This window comes from Eptatretus burgeri, chromosome 9, assembly GCF_056783735.1.
Source record: "Eptatretus burgeri isolate ZD-2024b chromosome 9, Ebu_testis_v1, whole genome shotgun sequence".
Classification (NCBI taxonomy): Eukaryota; Metazoa; Chordata; class Myxini; order Myxiniformes; family Myxinidae; genus Eptatretus; species Eptatretus burgeri.
Window position 1 is genome coordinate 295,368 of NC_140969.1, and position 21,456 is coordinate 316,823.

General features: G+C 43.3%; 1 protein-coding gene across 1 annotated transcript in view; it reads right to left on the reverse strand.

Moving 5' to 3' along the window:
* Window positions 1-21,456, reverse strand: part of LOC147019396 (bromodomain adjacent to zinc finger domain protein 1A-like) — a 31,744-nt gene that overhangs the window by 10,280 nt on the left and 8 nt on the right. Inside the window, exons 1-3 of the mRNA XM_085893820.1 lie at window positions 20,935-21,456; window positions 20,326-20,399; window positions 5,025-5,302 (exon numbers count right to left, since the gene is read on the reverse strand). The exon at window positions 20,935-21,456 is cut by the window's right edge and continues 8 nt beyond it. Of these exons, the coding sequence (XP_085749946.1) occupies window positions 5,110-5,302; window positions 20,326-20,399; window positions 20,935-20,988 (321 nt within the window). The 5' untranslated portion in view covers window positions 20,989-21,456 and the 3' untranslated portion in view covers window positions 5,025-5,109. The remainder of the gene's footprint in view (window positions 1-5,024; window positions 5,303-20,325; window positions 20,400-20,934) is intronic.

Consider the following 21,456-nt stretch of genomic DNA (forward strand, 5'->3'; position numbering starts at 1 on the left):
GGGCGTGGGAGGGGGAGAGGACAGTGGGGGAGGTGGGGCAAATATATTTTTTGTGCCATGGCTAATAATCCCCGTCTGTAGTAGGGGTCAGTAAACTGCTTGCATAGGCGAAAGCGGTAAGTGTCAACATGTATGCAAAATTTGGTGGAGATCAACCCAGCCCTGGATAAAAAAAGAAGATTTTCAGACAGACAGACACACAGACACACACACACACTCTTGCCTTATTTTGGAGAACAGCATTCGGTAGAGGGCATATCTCCACCAGGCTAAACGGTTTACATTTTGTATCCTACTGATAGTTCCATATCCAGATCGAGCCTGAACCAAAATCAAATTGGCCTGTTATCGTCACCGAACCAACTCATTTGTCAGAACTCGGCCAACTTTTTGAAATATCATTCCATATATAATTTTTGGCCCAATCTCTCAATGGTGAAAAATCAGTTAATTAAAAAAAAAAATTTACGTATCCAGATCCGGATTTGCATTATCACCAAAATCGAATCAATTCATCCTCATCACACGCAACCTATCCAACAAGTTTTGTCCAAACCCATCTATATCCTTTGAGATATCATGCTATATAATTGGTTTTAGCCATTTCACTCAATGATGAAGAATCACTAAACAAAAAAAAATAAACTGTAGTATTCGGACCTTCACCAAAATCAAATCATTTCGTCCTTGTCACACATCCAACTTGTCTGCCAAATTTCGTCCAAATCCATCCCAAACTTTGAGATATCTCGAGTTAAAAAAACAACATAAAAACTAGAGGGGGAGCACTCGGGAGAGTGCAAAACCTCCACCGCCAATACTGCTGGGTCACTCAAGTGAACCTTATATCTTATTCATTAAATATGACGTCAACAGTGCTGACAGTAATAGTTCTTTTCTCCATTTTTTTTTGGGGGTGGGGGGGGGGGGGGGTGTAAATCACTTAAAAAATGTAGAAAAGCAAAAAGAAAACGAAAATTTGTTTAAAAAAAAATTGAAAAAAATTATTTTTCTCCAACAATTTTTTTTTGGGGGAGTGGGTTGGAAATCACTTAAAACATGTAGAAATGCAAAAAGAAAACGAAATGTTGTTGAAAAAAAAGTTGAAAAAATTTATTTTTCTCCAACGATTTTTTTTTTTGGGGGGGGGGGGGGGTTGGAAATCACTTAAAACATGTAGAATTGCAAAAAAAAAAATTCAATTTTTTTTCAAAATGGCCGCCATAGTGGCCATATTGGATTTTGGACCAAGTCCAAAATTTATTGGCATAATCCTTGGACCATACCGAACCCCCCCGCCCCCCACCAAGTTTCGTCGAAATCCGTCGAGTTTTTCCGGAATACTGTTCACAAACAAAAATTTTTTTTTCTCTAACAAATTTTTTTTCGGGAGGGGGGGGGGGGGGAATCACTTAAAACATGTAGAAATGCAAAAAAAAAATTTCAAATATTTTTTTCAAAATGGCCGCCATGGCGGCCAGATTGGATTTTGGACGAAGTCCAAAATTTAATGGCATGATCCTTGGACCATACCTAACCCCCCACCAAGTTTTGTCGAAATCCGTCGAGGAGTTTTTCCGGAATACTGTTCACAAACAAACAAACAAACACACAAACAGTCATAGACTGGTACTGACGAAATCGTCACCTTGACCTCTGACCTTGTCTAATAAAAGCTGTCTCGAGAGAAGGGAGCGACGCAAACCAGAAGTTTATACGATGAATCTGTACGAAACCATCAAAAATCGTACCATTCGACCGAAGCAAAAATCTCCATTTCTCCATGCAATTATTTTATCAGTCACAAAACCGTAATATTCGGCCATCCACCAACAATCTTTACATAATCCGATGGCTCAGCGAGTCAGGCATGCGACGAAAACCTTTATTGGGATAAAAAATGACTTTTGAACACCATCTTTATCGAAAACACCGTCAGCGCGCACACGCAAAACCATATGTGAGTCAACGACGCGTCTGCTCGAGCGCACTGCATCATGGGACGACCCGTGATGCATCGAGTGAAATATTTTTTATACAATCTTAAAACGTCTCCAAAACATCCGATTTTTACCAGAATTTCGACAACCGAGTTTTAAGCGTCCTAAGCAATCGCAAAAACCGAAGACAAAATTAAAATCGAAGTTAAAACGAACTAATAACGTCGAGCGAAGCAAAAATACTCCATTTCTCCACATGAATTTACGGAATTATGTTTGACCTCACTGTGACCTTGACCTTTAACCGATTTTGACCAAAATCTAATCAGCGCGAGCCATCACCCTCCTGAATCACGTGGTGTAATTTGACATTGGTAGCTTCTTCCGTTCTCGAGTTATCGTGCCTACAAACAAACAAACAAGCAGTCATAGACTGGTACTAACGAAACAGTCTACTTGACCTCTGACCTTGTCTTATAAAAGCTGTCTCTGGAGAAGGGAGCGACGCAAACCCGAAGTTTCTGCGATGATTCTGTACCAAACCATCAAAAATCGAATGTTTTGGATGTTAGACCTCACTGTGACCTTGACCTTTAACCGATTTTGACCAAAATCTCATCAGTGCAAGCCATCACCCTCGTGAATCACATGGTGTAATTTGACATTGGTAGCTTCTTCCGTTCTCGAGTTATCTGTACCAAATCATCAAAAATCGAATATTTCACCTCACTGTGACCGATTTTGACCAAAATCTAATCAGCACCAGCCATCACCCTCCTGAAGCACGTGGTGTAATTTGACATTGGTAGCTTCTTCCGTTCTCGAGTTATCGTGCCTACAAACAAACAAACACAAACAAACAGAAACGGAAGTCATCAATATACTTACGAAATATTTAGATTTCGTAAGTAACAAGCAGTCATAGACTGGTACTTACGAAATCGTCAACTTGACCTCTGACCTTGTCTAATAAAAGCTGTCTCTTGGGAAGGTAGCGACGCAAACCAGAAGTTTATACGATGATTCTGTCCAAAACCATCAAAAATCGAATGTTTTGGATGTTTGACCTCAATGGGACCTTGAGCTTTGACCGATTTTGACCAAAATATAATCAGCGCGAGCCACCGCCCTCCTGAATCACGTGGTGTAATTTGACATTGGTAGCTTCTTCCGTTCTCGAGTTATCATTTTTTGGATGTTTGACCTCACTGTGACCTTGACCTTTAACCGATTTTGACCAAAATCTAATCAGCACTAGCCATCACACTCCTGAAGCACGTGGTGTAATTTGACATTGGTAGCTTCTTCCGTTCTCGAGTTATCGCGCCGACAAACAAACACACAAACAAGCAGTCAGAGACTGGTACTTACGAAATAGTTAACTTGACCTCTGACCTTGTCTCATAAAAGCTGTCTCTTGAGAAGGTAGCGACGCAAACCAGAAGTTTATACGATGATTCTACACCAAACCATCAAAAATCAAATGTTTTGGATGTTTGACCTCAATGTGACCTTGACCTTTGACCGATTTTGACTAAAATCTTATCAGTGCGAGTCACCACCCTCCTGAATCACGTGGTGTAATTTGACATTGGTAGCTTCTTCCGTTCTCGAGTTATCTGTACCAAACCATCAAAAATCGAATATTTGACCTCACTGTGACCTTGACCTTTAACCGATTTTGACCAAAATCTAATCAGCACTAGCCATCACACTCCTGAATCACGTGGTGTAATTTGACATTGGTAGCTTCTTCCGTTCTCGAGTTATCATTTTTTGGATGTTTGACCTCACTGTGACCTTGACCTTTGACCGATTTTGACCAAAATCTAATCAGCACGAGCCATCACCCTCCTGAATCACGTGGTGTAATTTGACATTGGTAGCTTCTTCCGTTCTCGAGTTATCTGTACCAAACCATCAAAAAATCGAATATTTTACCTCACTGTGACCTTGACCTTTAACCGATTTTGACCAAAATCTAATCAGCACTAGCCATCACCCTCCTGAAGCATGTGGTGTAATTTGACATTGGTAGCTTCTTCCGTTCTCGAGTTATCATTTTTTGGATGTTTGACCTCACTGTGACCTTGACCTTTGACCGATTTTGACCAAAATCTAATCAGCACGAGCCATCACCCTCCTGAATCACGTGGTGTAATTTGACATTGGTAGCTTCTTCCGTTCTCGAGTTATCTGTACCAAACCATCAAAAATCGAATATTTTACCTCACTGTGACCTTGACCTTTAACCGATTTTGACCAAAATCTAATCAGCACTAGCCATCACCCTCCTGAAGCATGTGGTGTAATTTGACATTGGTAGCTTCTTCCGTTCTCGAGTTATCGTGCCTACAAACAAACAAACACACAAACAAACAAACACACAAACAAACAGAAACGGAAGTCATCAATATACTTCCGAAATCTTTAGATTTCGTAAGTAACAAGCAGTCATAGACTGGTACTTACGAAATCGTCAACTTGACCTCTGACCTTGTCTAATAAAAGCTGTCTCTTGGGAAGGTCGCGACGCAAACGAGAAGTTTCTACGATGATTCTGTACCAAACCATCTTGTTATGACGAATGAATTGAGTATGTAAAAGTTAAAAGTAAAGGGGAAAGTTGCAAACTATAACTCTGTGAGCACTGTTGACGTCAAATTGAATGAATAGGATATGAGGTTCACTTGAGTGACCCAGCTGTATTGGCGGCAGAGGTTTTGCACTCTACCGAGTGCTCCCCCTCTCGTTCCATCTGTGAACGTACACATGTGGACATAAAATAAAATAGAATAGGATTGGTCATTGGGTGCAGGCAACTTTCCCAAATTCCAAATCCCTGCACCGAACATACAGAGACACTGCATTGAAAGCAAAGCTGCAATGCAATAGTCATGTGACCAAGAGACAAAATTCACAACCAACAATTCTGGTTAAATATGCAATCCCTAAAAAATATTTATAAATCAAAAAACAAAAATTAAATCAAAACACAAGGATGCACCGAAGTCAGTTTTACCGACACACAACATTGTACAAATAGGCCGTGTAATACAACTACATCCGATGCAAGAGACTTACCTGCTCTTGCCTGGAAGGTTCGCTTCGACCTGCTCTCCGCCAAAGAAACGTTGCCAAGAAAACCATGCACATCCTCACAGACGTCTTACATTCGCGTGCGTCGTGTCAGTGAGGAAAGTGCAAGTAATGGAGGATGCAGAGCGACAGGCAGCGAGTTGAGCACCCCGAGGGCACGTTTCTCAGAATCTAGGGCCTCCTGGAATGTAAGTTCTGAACGACAGGTCACCTGGCAACTCCACACAAGGCTGTTGCACAGGATGGTGCGCTTGAAGAATTTACTGTTGGAAAAAAGGAGAAATGAGGGTTACAAGAATAAACGAGAACGGCACTCGGTAGAGCGCATGCCTCAGCCAGGCTGAACAGTTTACCTTTCGTATCCCACTGATAGGCTGGATCTGGATCCGGACCTTAACCAAAATGGAATTGGCTTGTTCTCATCACCCAACTCAACCACCGAGCTTTGTCACAACTCATCCACAACTTTTTGAAATATCATGCCACATATCATTTTGATCCCATCTCTCAATGGTGAAGAATCACAAACAAAATTCTCGTGCCGGATCCGATCTTCACCAAAATCGAATCAATTCTTCCTTTTTCACAACCAACCTGTCCACCAAATTTCATCCGAATCCATCCACAACTTTGAAATATCATGCCACATATATCATATCTGGCCTCAACTCTCAATGGTGATGAATCACTTAAAAAGTTATAGAAGCCGGATCTTCACAAAAACCGAATCAATTCGTCCATATCACACACAACCTGTCCACCAAATTTCGTCTGAATCCATCCACAACGTTTTGAGATATCCTGCTCACAAACTGACAGACAGAGACGGGGTGAAAACATAAGCGTTACCGACCTGGAGGGTAAAAACACAAACTCAAGACGGCTCGGTGGCATAATGGTTTGAGCGTCTCGTCCGAGTCTGGCTGGTCAGCGGTTCGGCTGGCAGAGCGATACCAAAGATCACAAAAATGGTACATTCCACTCTTTTGGTTGACATTCAGCATTTAAAGCATAAAGCATGGACAACCTCATTGGATTGGCAACCCATGAGGGAGATTTCTCCTTAGTCGCCCCACCAACTCCCAAAAGAAAAGCCACGTCACAAAGGCATCCGCGGTAATCCATAGTGCCCCGAGAAAATGTCGCTACGACAAAACGGGCACGTCTGCCCGAAATCATGTCCGGTGCCGCGTCTTTGTGTACATGTTTGTGCGCGTGTCCTCCACGAGCTTCAGACCAGGTAAAATAAACAAATAATAATAATTTTTTTTTTTAAGCCTGGAGGATAGATACTGTACAGCATTTAAACGCAGATGTAAAACATTCTTTTTTTTATCATGTTGGATTATAAAACGACATTGTGATTATAATTAGAAGACGGGCTGGTTGACCAGAGTGTACGTCAAACTTCGGGTAAAACGGGCGTTTCCAGATGAGTGCCATCGGGTGCATGCAGACACATTGCTCGGAGGTTGGAAATATTTCAGAAAGCCAACTTGAAGCCATCAAGCTACAATAATAACCCATTCATTACCGAGTCATTCCATCTGAAATCACCAAATTTAAGAAAATGTTCCCAGTTGACCCCCTCAGATTTACTTTAAACTTTCATAAAATAGTTCCCAGGTATCAAAATGAAGCTGCGTAAAATTTTAGGTCCATAGATGCGGTCAACTCCGAGATATTGAGGGTTGAAAATGTGGTTGTGGCCCCATTTTTATGGTCGTTGCGAGCATCACAAAATGAACGGCTACTTTTAAGCTCCCATAACTTTTAAATATTAATGCTAGAGCCTTGCAATTTTCAGAGATTATTCTTCTACAACTGCTCTGTAGGAAACAAACATAAAACTGAGTATACCTCTCTTAAATTTTATGACATGATCAGTTGAAATCCAGAAAAAAAAATGTTGGTTTTGTATGAAGACCCAACTTTGAGACCCCATATATTTTTATTGACCCATCCCAGAAGCTTGAAATTTTTTCATGTTATAACTGTATGGTGGTAGTATTCAAATACATGTTTACTTTTCTTAATCAGTCATATATAATAGTCATGATCCCTCAAAAATTGAAAAATTTTCATTTTTCCCCGAAATTCAGGTGAGGATTGCAAATATATGACAAGGTATACCACTTCAAATTGTTCACCATTGGAAAAAGTATATTCAAGTTTACAAGTGTCAAATATCAAAGTGGTATAATGTTTCTATCAATATTTTAAAAATATTTGAATAAATGATGTTCTGCCAGTGCTGTGCGCATTGTGTGTGCTATTTAATGAACAGTCCTTTGACATGAAGTACAGTGGAAAATCGATATAACGCTCACCGGTGGGGTCCAAAGCGACTCGGGCGTTATAAATGATACAGCGCTATACTGATGCAGTGAAAAATATTTTATATTACATCCAAACCAGAGCCAAAACACGTGGACATGTACGTCCGCAATCTTGGATTGTTGGCGTTGATGACAAAGCGGTCAAGTTATTTTCTTTTCTTTTTTTTAAACAAGAAATAAATACAGGAATTGAATGCATATAGAATATATATATATATATATATATATATATATATATATATATATATATATATATATATATATATATATTTTATGTAAAATCAAACATTACTTACAAAATAAAAAAATACAAAATGTACATTATCACATAAATCGGTAAAATATTTTACGCTTCCTTAATCACAAAACGGATACGGAATTTATATCTTGAAGAATTTGGAATTTATTTCTTGAAGAAGTCGGTGATCTTGGTTGGTTTCATGGATGCTCTTGAGAGTCTTCGGGTGTCATCCAGAAGGATTTTAACCTGGTGTATCTTCAAACGAAGATTGGGGCATTCCTGCTCATCCAAGGACTCCAACCAACGAAGACCATCAAAGAAAGACTGTTCAGCTTTGGAGTGGAGAGGCTGGGGGAGAGGTTCAACTGGTGCCTCTTCTTCTTCCGACTCCTCTAGGGGTTCCTCTTCCTCTCCAGTTGACAGCTGTTCTTCTCTGAGCAGTTCTTCAGCCAGGTCTCTTTCTTCTTGATCAACCCAAGCCTGGAGAGCATCAAGAGCTGATGTGCCATGGGCGAGGTTGAGGGCCGTGATGGCAGACCTGCCCACCTCCTCCTTGGAGAACCCATTGAAGTCTTCTTCATTATCAGACTTGGGAGGACCTAGGCCTTTCCTCCAGCAGTTAATGATGGTGTCCTTGGTGACCTTCTCCCAGGCTAGCCCTGCAAACTCCATCGTCTTCTTAACTTCCATGGCCTTGAGGAAGACGGTCATCTCTTTCTGCTCCCTGGCCATAGCTTCGCATAATTGATCTTTGTAGAATAGCTTGAAACAGTTGATGACCCCCTGGTCCAAAGGCTGGATCTTGCTGGTGGTGTTCTTGGACATAAAGGAAGTGAAGATCTTCCCATCCTTGGACTTTAAGATGTCTCCTGATGGATGAGATGGGACGTTGTCAATGAGGAGGATAGCTTTCTCTTCTTGCCCAAGCTTTCTCAGCTGCTTCCGCACAGCAGGGCAGAACCTCTGGAAGAACCAGTCCTTCAAACAGGCTCCTGTCATCCAAACCTTCCAGGTGTTGGTGTAAATGCAGGGGAGGGATCTGTTGACATGGTGTAGACACCTGGGGTTTAGTGACTTCCCTATGACGAACGGGGTTATCTTCAGAGACCCTGACCTGTTGGCACAAAGAAGGAGGCTGACTTTGTCCTTTGGCTTCTTGTGTCCAGTCTTTCTTGATGGGTTGTCATCCAGGTCCATAGTTCTGTCTGGAGGGGTCTTGTAGTACAGAACAGTTTCATCTGCATTGAAAACCTGGTCTTCTGTGAAGTTGTTGTCTTCGATTAGTTAATTGAAGACAGAGAGGTAGTGCTTGGCAGATTCAAGGTCTGCAGACTTGGCCTCTCCATGTTGTTGGTTCATGTGGACCCCATGTCGATCCTGCCAGCGTTGCAGCCACCCCCTGGTTAAGCTGTAGTCAGCATCTTCACCTCTCTCTTCCTTGTGAAGATCCTTGTTGATCTTGGCCTGATGAAGGAGGATGGTGCCTGAGATGGGTATGTCAAACTCTCCAGACTTGCAGAACCAATTGAATAGTTCCTGGTCCAACTCCTGATCCCTCCCAAGCTTGACCCTCTTCCTCTTCATCCCTTCATTGGAGTTGACAGTGACGATGAAGCTCTTGATGTTCTCTTCATCCTTCAAACATCCTCTTAGAGTTGAACCGGCGATGCCTGTATCCTTGCTGATGGTTGCTTGAGTTTCACCATTCCGTATCCATTTAATGATGTGTAGCTTCTCCTCTATGGAATAACACTTCCGCTTCGGAATGGCGGCGCTGAACTGAACAGAGCAAACAAAACCAACAAATTTGAAGATTTCTCGGCTGGTAGGTGATGAAGATGTCGAAGAACTGGTACAGGAGATGTAACGGGAGCTTAGATTTAAGTTGTTGACAACTCTTCCGAAAGGATGTGGGCGGTAGAGCACGCGAACATTAGTTAATCTTGTACAGTACAGTACTGTACTTACGTTGTGTACTGTGTTGTATGGTGTTAGAAGGGAACATGAACGTGAGTTACAGGAGATACGGATGCTATGATGATTTGAATTGAATTGATTTTGTTAATCTCAGCTTCGCCATTTATACGGGAAAGGTGCGAGAAGATGACATCTCGTGAGTATTTTCACACCACATGTCAACTCAACACAGGGCGATGACAGCTTGAATTTTTTTCGCCACTTAGTGCTATTTTGGACAAACTTTGTCTCTATTTTCTCACTTTTTTGCCTTTAAACATGAAATAGTAGTATTTTTTGGGGTCCAAGGTGTATAAGCGTTATATCAGTACAAGTGCTATAACGCTTAGCGTTTTATCGATTTTCCACTGTACATGTATATACAATGTACATACATATCATCTGCTATTAGGATACCATGAATACAATACTTTGAAATTTGAATTTGTAATTCTTTGTTTCTCATTTGTAAATAGCAAGAGCTTAACTCATCTGGCTGGGGCTAAATATAGAACTCAGGAATAGTGGCTGATCTGCTGATGTCAGCAGTGTATATAGTTACATTCAAGGGAGGACATTTGTTGGGTTCCTTTGGTCCATGTGATGAAAGTTATTGATGCTCCCCTAACGTCAACTGGGAGGCAGTACAAGCTCGCACCTGACTTGGAAAAGCAGATCAAGGACCTATTCAAATCATTTGCGTGAAATGTTTTATTACATTGTTATTGCAGTTTGTGATATACAGCATTTTTAATTTGAATCATAGAACTAATCATTCATGATTACCATGGTGCCCACACCATGCACACACTTCATGTATTCACGACTGTGTTAACAACAGTTTTTTTTTTTTTTTAAATATACCACTTTGCCTTCAGGCAAAGTACAAACTTCGGACCAGCCACATTAGACAGACATGTTGATGATGAGGAGACCAAGACTGCAGACCGCTATCACACCGACCCGAACCACCACGGAGGGATTCTAACTAATAACACATACTTATCAAAATAACTGAACTACAGGGACTCTGAATGTTGAGTGCGCAGGGTTTGCAGATTCGTAACAATATATCGATATACCGGTATACCGAAAAAATAACAAAAACTTTATCAACAAAGTGAAGAAAGGTGTTTACAATCTTTAAATACGGTACATGATATAAAAAGCTTTGATGCACTCGGTGTCTCGGCTAAACGTGGAACGGGAACGGTGAAACGCATGACGTCAGGACATAACAGGAAGTAAGTGTAGTTTGTGTTTAACTTTAACCTTCAGTATCTGAGCACCCGAACAAGCAAGCACCCGTCCATACAAGCAATCAGGTTTTTCTTTGCCCTCGTGGCTGGTTTGACCTGTGTCGGTTACCAATACTGATCTCACTTGAAAACAAAATCATTTTTAATACAAGTTTAATACAATACGCACATCCTTTCACGACCACATCGTCCAACTACCGGGGAAAACCATACCCTCGACCGACTTTGTCCGAATCGAGTCACTATCACCGACTCGGATCCGGCGTAACGGAGCGAAAGTCACCAAAGCCGCGCCGGACCAAATGAACAATTTACGGCACGAACGGCCTTACTAATTCTCAATACGTACCATGCTCGGCCAACGAAGGAAAGCACAGACAATGAACTGGAATATTTAACAGGGATTTATTTTACAAAGAATAATCGGGGAGGGGGGAGACAGAGTAGAGTTATCACGAATAAAGAAAATGTAATTTACAAGGCAAGGAAAACACTTATACGATTCTACTTACAGACGGGGCCCACGGACGGACACACACACACACACACACACACACACACACACACACACACACACACACACACACACACACACACACACACGAAAATGGACAATGGGTCTTCAGTCAGGAAAGCCAGGACGGGGTACCTGTCACGCCTCGTGCGGTCACACCAACTCGAACCACCACGATGGGACTCGAACCCACGACCTTGGCGTTGTCAGCACCAAAACTGCAGACCGCTCGACAATGACCACAGACCGCGCTGCAATCGCCACCAGGACTGCAGAACGCTCTCGAACCACGACCGCTAATTGAGACCAAGACCGCAGACCGCTATCGCCACGATCCACGATCCTCTCTGCCGAACACTGGTCCAGACAACCACTCTACCCCTCTGAGGTGGGAGGGGTCTCTTCTCCTCGCCACTCGCCTCGTGATTGGACGAGGGGTTGTCGGATGACTCGTGGTCACCTCCCGATTGGCTGGGGCATGCGTGTCATGCTCGCCCTTCGCTCATTCGCTGGAGGAAACGTCCATGCCTTCAGCCAAAAACACGTGGGCAATGGCGACCGGTCGAGTGCGGGACGGTGCCGTTGTTGTTGTTGATGATGAGGATGTAATTGTAGTTGTAGTTCTTGATGAGGATGTACTAAACCTGACTATAAAATAACTCGGAGCACACACATGCAATTCCCATGAGACAGAAGGAGGGATTCTAACTAATAACACATACTTGTCAAAATAACTGAACTTCGGGGACTCTGAATGTTGAGTGCGCAGGGTTTGCAGATTCGTAACAATATATCGCTATACCGGTATTGGAATTCTGAATATACTGGTATACCGAAAAAATAAAAAAACTTTATCATCAACAAATTGAAGAAAGGTGTTTACAATCTTTAAATACCATATATGATATAAAAAGCTTTGAAGCACTCGGTGTCTCGGCTAAACGTGGAACGGGAACGGTGAAACGCATGACGTCAAGACATAACAGGAAGTAAGTGTAGTTTGTGTTTAACTTTAACCCTCAGAATCTGAGCACCCGAACAAGCAAGCACCCGTCCGTACAAGCAATCAGGTTTTTCTTTGCCCTCGTGGCTGGTTTGACTTGTGTCGGTTACCAATACTGATCTCACTTGGAAACAAAATCATTTTTAATACAAGTTCAAGTTGTGAGTAAAATAACCTTTCTCGCTCTCATTGTGGGGAACAAAAAAGTCCCGTGTGTGAAAAACTTTGAAAAATTAGCGTGTGTCAATGATGTGTACGTCATGTAAGAATATGTAATGGACCATCGAACCGTTGCGGATTTTTGGAACTTGCGTAAAAAAATTAAAATTGTTTTATTTATTTCTTTTAAATAATATCGATATTCCGGTATGACCCCACCAGTATATCGATATCGAAAAAAAGAAATCGATATCAACAGAGCCTCATATGAGAGTACAACTCTCATATATATACTAGAGTTCTAACTGTAACATTTTGCGTGGGAGGGAAGTCAATGTCAGGTCGACTACATAAATAAATATAAATATATATATAAAAAATATATAAATATAAATAAAAACATAAAAATATATAAATAAATAAATAAATAAATAAATATATAAATACATCCGAGATCCGTCTAAAAAGTAACGGGACTGAGCTTGCTGTGTGCTCACTTACACAACTTGAACGAACGGGTTGAGTCACAGTCTTTCGCAACATTCCAGCAATACATATGATTGGTGATGGTTGACTGCGCTCATTGTGCGATTTTTTTTTTACAGGGTGTGCTTCACACGTTGTCTTGTCTGAGTCGTCATGCTATGAGTCATGAGCAGAGAGCCAATCTGAAGTTTCTTGCCAAGCTTGGCAAAACACCTTCTGAATCCTTCGCAATGCTGCAGCAAGTCTACAGGGAAGAAATGATGTCACATACAGATGCATTTGAATGGCACAAGAGGTTCAAAGAGGGACGGGAGGAGGTTGAAGACGATCCACGGTCTGGAAGACCTTCAACAAGCAGAACAGCGGACAACATCGAGCGTGTGAAGCAGATGGAGCGCAGATTGTCAACTCACGGTGCGGATGATTGCTGAGGAACTTTCCATCAACAAGGACACTGTCTGGAGCATCATCACTGAAAATCTAGAAATGCGCAAGGTGTGCGCAAAGATGGTCCCCAAGCTATTGTTAGAGGACCAGAAACAGCAGAGTCAGTCTGTCAAGACATTATCGAGCGCCTCGAGGACGATCCAGACCTGCTCGGGAGAGTCATTACTGGCGATGAATCGTGGATATTCGAATACGATCCCGAGATCAAACGGCAGAGTCGTCAGTGGAAAAGTCCGGCATCACCAAGACCAAAGAAAGGAAGGATGTCAAAGTCGAAGGTCAAGGTGATGCTCATCGCGCTTTTTGACATCAAGGGCATCGTCCACTTCGAGTTTCTACCACATGGTCAAACAGTGAATAAATACGTGTACAAGGAGATCATCCGGTGCCTCATGAGATCAGTCCGGGACAAGAGGAGGGATCTGTGGGAGAACAACGCCTGGATGCTTCACCATGACAACGCCCCCGCTCACAGTGCCCTGAGCATCCGACAGTTTCTGGCGGAGAGGAACGTGCCAACTCTGGAGCGACCCCCGTATTCACCAGACTTGGCCCCTTGTGATTTTTTCCTATTCCCCAAGCTCAAGGTGGTGATCAAGGGGACCCGATTTCCTGATGTGGAGGCCATCATAAGGGCTGCGACGACGGAGTTCCGGAGGATTCCAGAAGAAGCCTTCCGGGGGTGCATCGAAGCGTGGAAGAAGAGGATGGCCAAGTGTGTGAGACTGGAGGGAAACTATTTTGAAGGGGACAAGCTGTGATTTCAATATATTTTTTGGAATAAAATTTCTGTGAAGTCAGTCCCATTACTTTTCAGACGGACCTCGTACATACATACATACATACATACATACATACATACATACATACATACATGCACCCCGACACAAGCTAAATCAAACAAATCTGCAAGACCTCCTTAGTTGTTTTTTTTTAATGAGACTTGGCAAGTGGCACTGCACGCAGGGGGTAAAGTTACCACCCAAAGTGAAGGACAATCCAACCTCCCCTTCATCAGACGTGCCAAAATAGGTCAACCTTCGATGACCTGACAGACTTCTTGACAACGGTTCACAGATTGCAATTTCTATCCCAGCTGACCTTGGTTTACTCTGGTGTCACTTGAAAGCTCACAAACATATTTTTGCATTTGATAAAACAAAATGAAACACAGAAGACCAAGAAGGAACCCGAAGAAGTAAAGAACAACCAATAAGTTCACCTATGTATGACCTCGACCGCGTTCAATGTAGCGTTGGATTTGCTTTAAATTTTGATACATCGTATCGGGCATACCTTGCAATCATCCCTGCAAGTTTCAAATGGGGCATTATAATTAGGTTAGGGCGATCCGAATGACATTTGTTTGCAAACGAGGCCACAAGCCTCTGATCTGCACCAAGTCACCAATCGAGGACTGAAACGGAATTTCTTATTCCTCAATTGGTGGACATTGAGGATTTCCATCGACGTGTCGTCGACCGAAACGACGCTCTCAAACGAGAGGGTGGCTGAACATGGCAGAGTGATGCACAGTGACACATGGGGTATGCTGAACCAAACCGTGTACATGATTTCCTTATGCAGCATTGCATTGTTCCTCTTCCCTCGAGTGCAGGAAGTGGGAACTAAGGAGTCATGTGATCAACCAGTTTACAAATGGCGTTCTCCTCCATACATTGAGCTCTGATTTCCCATTTTGTTCTCTTGCTCATAAAGGAATGTTTTTCTATCTGTTGATAAACTTTTATGTTTGTTGATGTGTATTTGCCAGTGGCATCGACGCCAACTTAAAAAGCTTAGAGAATGAAAATGATCTTCCTTGTACAATTCACCAAACAGGTGAGTGAGGTGAACCAGGTATCCTACAACAGGTGTAATATAGTGATCTCTCCAGCAGAAGGTTTGGTTGGTGCAGGAGACACTAAAATAACGACCGTTTTGACTGGACCCAGGGAAAAGGACGACAAGGGGACGACATTCCTGCACCCTCCAAATCAATCGAACACCGTAAAAGGTCGAACACGGTTACAAGGCAAAAGCTTTGTGAACAGCGTACTGAAGAACTGGGAAAGCACCCTACAGGTGGGCTAAGCTCTTCAGTGTGAAACACCGTCAGCACCAGAGACGCCACATCGAGTGATTCCAATGACCTCGAGAACTCTGGGGGAGAGGGAAGGACACACAGGAGGCTGATGAACAGAGTAGTGATACATTTGAAACTTCACTTGGACAGGAAACAGTCAGTCTTCAACAAATCCTGATCATTTCTTGGAGTCGCCTGACACAGACATGCGGAGCCTGGGCACATGATTCACAAAGGCCTCGGGTACAGAGTCCAGCGAATGGATCCCTCAAAGTCACCACATACGATTCGAATACGATCCCGAGAACAAACGGCAGAGTCGTCAGTGGAAAAGTCAAGGTGATGCTCATCGCGTTTTTTGACATCAAGGGCATCGTCCGGCATCACCGGATGCATCGTCCGGCATCACCATCAATCTGCTCATTGCTCGGCTTTTGTCACCATCCTCCCGATAGTGGTTAGCAAAGATGAGGCAGCTTGAGAGTGGAAGGTGATGTAGAATGCACACAACTTTACAGATGAGATAGTGCGATGAGTCATATTGTCATTTGACGCGCTGGTCCATTTCGGTTTGGTCCACATGGTTAAAAAAAAAACCTCACGAGTAAGAAAGTCGTCATTGATGGGACGCCAATACGGCTCAATGAAAGGAAAATAAAGATGGTGGATATTATCGGACCCCATCCATCCATCATCCATCCGTCGGGACCCTACTCTGTGCAGAGCTTCGGCGCTACCGAAGCAGTCTCCTTGGCTATTGGACACAATCCTGGACGGGTTGCCACTCCGACACAGGACACCAGCATGCTGGCACTCATTTTGCCAACCTCAGAAGGATGACAGGCAGGGTCAACCCCACTGCGTATTAATTCAACAGCCGAGTGGGATCTGAACTCAGGATCCTAAGATCCCAAGCCCACCACCCGAACCATTAAGTAAACACCAGACATATCGGACCCCAGAATTCTCCATATAAACCTTTTGATCTCATTCGTCTTATTATTATTCAGTCATCTCAATCGTTTGAGGTTGGCGCTCATAAAGCATGCAACACTTGCTCAAAGTGTCGACGAACCGGTTGACCATGCTCGACGTTTGAATGGGGGTCGTTAGGACGTTGAAACCAGTTCAAGGTGCTGGTGATAACGGCGACTGCGTTGAAGCACAACGTGGGATATTTTTTAACATCGACCAGCTAAAGGCCCCGAGACATCCAACGGCTCGTTCGTCGTTGCAGCCCACCTGTTTACAATCCAGGACGAGGAAAAAAGAACTAAGATTAGACAACTCATAGGCACGTGTGCTACATACACGCAATCGAGTGAGATTGTCCATATTAACAGCATGTGACAATTATTCAAGGCAACCATTTTCCCTTTCTGGCCCCGATGATGCACCAAGGGAAAGACCGGTGCTCCCGTGGAACCGATGCGCACATAGTGTAGTAGACAGTATAAAAATCGTGCAAATTATGATACAAGCATCAAATTTGGCATTTCTGTTTTGCAGGGCTCTCTGATTAAATCTACCCAATTGGCCATTTGAAAATCAAAATTTTGAAAAATTAGAAAAAAAAAAAAAACATTCAAAAAAATCTGAAGTCACAGCAGGCTGAAATTCTTGAGGCGCAAGTGAACATCCCAGACAGAGAACCCAGGGGAGATGCAGTCATCATTGATGGCTCAGCACTTATCAATGTTCTACCTCCACGCACTTCAAAGATATTTGATGACTATGCTAAAGCCGCTGTCACACCTTGACGATTGAGCCAGCGTATGCCGACATATGAAAAATTTGTCTAAAACGCTGGCACACGTCGAATACGTTATGGGTAAGTTTTGTATACCTTAAGAGCACGCGAGAAATACGTCGTAGTACGCCGAGCTCGTCGACAAATTTTAACATGCTCAAAATTTTTCGACGTATGCCAGCGTATGACTCACACGTTCCGCATACGCTGGTCATAAGTTGTAGGCACGTTACGCAATCGTTCACACGTTACTTGTAAGTTACTCATAAGTCGAAACACATCGAGGTAATGTTTAGCGTACCCGAAACTTATTTCTAACCTACGAGTAACGTGTTGTAGGCATGTTACGCGATCGTTGCCACACGTCGACACACGTTACTTGTAAGTTACTCATAAGTCGAAACACGTCGAGATAATGTTTAGCGTACCCGAAACTTATTTCTAACCGATGAGTAACGTGCTTTGAACCTATGTGAAACGTATCTCCAACGCATATTGACGTATGTAGACGTATTTGACGCCTTCCGGACGACCACAGAACTTGCTGAACGTGTTTCTAACTTACAGCTACCGTATAATGGTGTATTGGCAGCGTTTAGGGGAATTGGTATGTAAAAATGGGCTTCACAGGAGGAACCCGTCAGTGTTCCAGACTCATGTTTTTTTTTTTTGTTTTTTTTTTCTTCGGCATGACGGTGATGTTGACACTTCGATTTCTTGTGCAGTTATGATTTAAATCGTTGAGCGGCAGCCTATGAATAGCCTTCGCCACGTGATCGTCGACGATACGCTGCCGCACGCTATGCATACGTTAGACTATCGTTGGGCATACGTTGTGAACACCGACAACACGCTAAGCATTCGTTGGTATAAGTTATCTATAAGTTATCAAAACGTTCTGTGTACGTTACTAATACGTTATGCATTTGTCAAACTCGTTATGAATATGCCAAAAACTTTTAAAAAAACATCAATAGTTCAGCGTAGAAAAACATTAAAAGAAAAAAAAGCAAAAGAAAACTTCGAAGAATGCTGCAAAGAAGTCTCCTGGCTGTGGCCGTGTACACGGACGCAAGGAGGATCCATCGTCACCCACACCCTCATCATCACACTCACCTACGACTACTGACATGGACCTACTACGACTACTAATTACACGCTCACCTACTACTACTGATACTACTGACATGGACATGTACTCACCATGGAGTCTGAAACACTGATGGGTTCCTCCTGTCAAGCCCATTTTTACATACCAATTCCCCTAAACGCTGCCAATATGCCATTATACGGTAGCTGTAAGTTAGAAACACGTTCAGTAAGTTATGTGGTCGTCCGGAAGACATCAATCAAATACGTCTACATACGTCAATGTGCGTTGGAGATACGTTACACATAGGTTCAAAGCACGTTACTCATAGGTTAGAAATAAGTTTTGGGTACGCTAAACATTACCTCGACTTGTTTTGACTTATGAGTAACTTACAAGTAACGTGTGTCAACGATCGCATAACGTGACTACAACTTATGGCCAGCATATGCGGAACGTGTGCGTCATACGCTGGCATACGTCTTAAAATTTTGAGCATGCTTAAAATTTGCCGACGTGCTTAGCGTACGACGATGTATGCTAGCGTGCTTCAGCATGCTCTTAACGTATACAAAACTTACCCATAACATATTCGACGTGTGCCAGCGTATTCGGCAAATTTTTCATACGTCGGCATACGCTGGCTAAAACGTCAAGGTGTGACAGGGCCTTGACACTTCGATGTCGAATGCGGTTATGATTTGAATCGTCGAGCGGCAGCCTTTAAATAGGCTACGCCACGTGATCATCCGCGATACGCTGCCGAGCGCTATGCATACGTTAGACTATTGTTGGGCATAGGTTGTGAACGCCAACAACACGCTAAGCATTCGTTGGTATAAGTTATCTATATGTTATCGAAACGTTCTGTGTACATTTCTAATACGTTATGCATACGTCAAACTCGTTATGAATATGCCAAAAACTGAAAAACAACATCAATAGTTCAGCGTATGCCAGTGTTTTACATACATTTTGATACGTTGCCATAAGCTGGCTAAAACGTCAAGGTGTGACAGCGGCTTAAAGAAGACATCATCCCAAAGGTAGAATCCTATGGTGCCAGGTACGAGAGGGTGAACGTAGTGTTTGATGTGTACAAAAAGTCAAGTCTGAAGTCCGAGGCAAGGTCGAAAAGGGGGCAAGGAATTGGAAGAAGAGTGATAGGAACCAGTAAGACCCCAAGCAACTGGAGAAGCTTTCTTCGAGATGACGGCAACAAGACTGAGCTGTTTCACTTCCTTGCGGGAAAGATGTGTGAAGCACAGATGACAAGCACAGTCATTGTCACAAAAGGAGAAGATGCCATTAGCAACACAAGGAAGTCACTGGATGCTGTGTCTCCATGTTGTCATGAAGAAGCTGACACTCAAATATTTGTACACGCCAGGGATGCAACGACGGATGGTAGCAAGTCCATCATCATTAAGGCTAATGACACGGACGTACTAGTCACAGCAATATCTGCACTCCCATCCTTCCAGGAACGAGGTCTTGAGAACATGTGGATTGCCTTTGGCCAAGGAGCCAAGGCGCGATGGATTCCAGTCCATGAGGTAGTTTCTGCAATAGAGCCTGAGAAAGCGAGAGGGATCCTATACTTCCATGCGTTCACTGGATGTGACCTCATGTCTGCCTTCTGCGGTAAAGGGAAGAAAACTGCATGGCAGACTTGGAACGTCTTCGATGATGTTTCTGAAACATTCACCAATCTCAGCCAGCATCCAACATTGATTCGTAATCTTGACTTTTTTGAAGTTTTTTTTTTTTTTCAAATGGCCAATCAGGCAAATTTTATTAGAATCCCCTGGAGAACAAGTGTGCCAAATTTGATGCTTGCATCATCATTTGCATGATTCCTCTCAAAATTTGCTGTTATCTGCCCCACTAACACCTTTCAAGCTTACAGGAATCATCATGAAGAACTAGTGTTGCCCGTGAAGGCCTTGCCTGTACTTGCGCGAGTAGACAGGGAGCAGAACAATGGACGGGATCGACGTTCTCTCGATGCCATCCATCGCAGATGTCACCTGACAGGTACGTGTGTCGTGATTTGTCAGTTTTAAACAAAAATCCAAGGTGATATCATTTGAACAAGGTCAAAAAAAGTCGAGTTATTTATTTTTAATCCAACTTGGTTCACAGATAATATTTTAAAGAAATAAACATCCTCAAGAGGTTCAGAATCAACTTTGAACTCATTTATAATGACAATGTCGTGTAATAGTCACGGAAGGTTGCAAAAGGTGTGCAAGATCGATTCGAGATAAAATTGACGAACTATCTCTGGGGAAAGGAGAACTTGGATCGAGAATATAACCTGGCAGCCAACCTGTTGGCTTCACAAAGTCGAGGCTCAGAGAAGGGTGAGTCATAGAACACATAGGATCTGATGTGTAAACCATGAGCACGTGGATCAAATCCCACGGAAATTAGAGCTCGTGTTGTACGTGCTCGATTCGATGTGAAGCGACCCGCAGACAGGTACGGAGGCACGCGGATAGGGACGGAGACTCGCTCGTTAATCGATGCGGTTGCGGAGTGATGTCATCCACGTGTACACACCGAGGCTCGAAGTGAAGACAAAATGTCGTCGCCAATGATAATTAGTGAGTACATGGAGCGGGATGGAACCAGAGATCCTCGAAGACCGTTCCAGGTAGAAGCAGTGAGGGTCCGAGGGACGAACCGGGCTGAGTTTTGGGCCCCGACGGGTTTTTCACTTGCTTGTAATCCCTGAACAGTTCCTTGGTAGTCCGACACACGAACACCTCCTCGTCGGCCCGAAGATCGTAAGGAGGTTCGATCCGAAAAAACGGATTTCGATTAATCAACGGCATGAGCCGGGCTCCGTGCGGCGAGTACCGGGTACCCCGTCCCTTGGGTTCGAGAGACGTTGAATCGTCGTGTTCGCGACGAGCTTCGGAAACGGCGCACGAAGCCCGGGACTTGGTGAAGGGGAAACTGTACTGAGAACGTTCGAGCGATCGAATAACGAAAGACGACGACGACGACGACGACGACGACGACGACGACGACGACGACGACGACGACGACGACGACGACGACGACGACGACGACGACGAC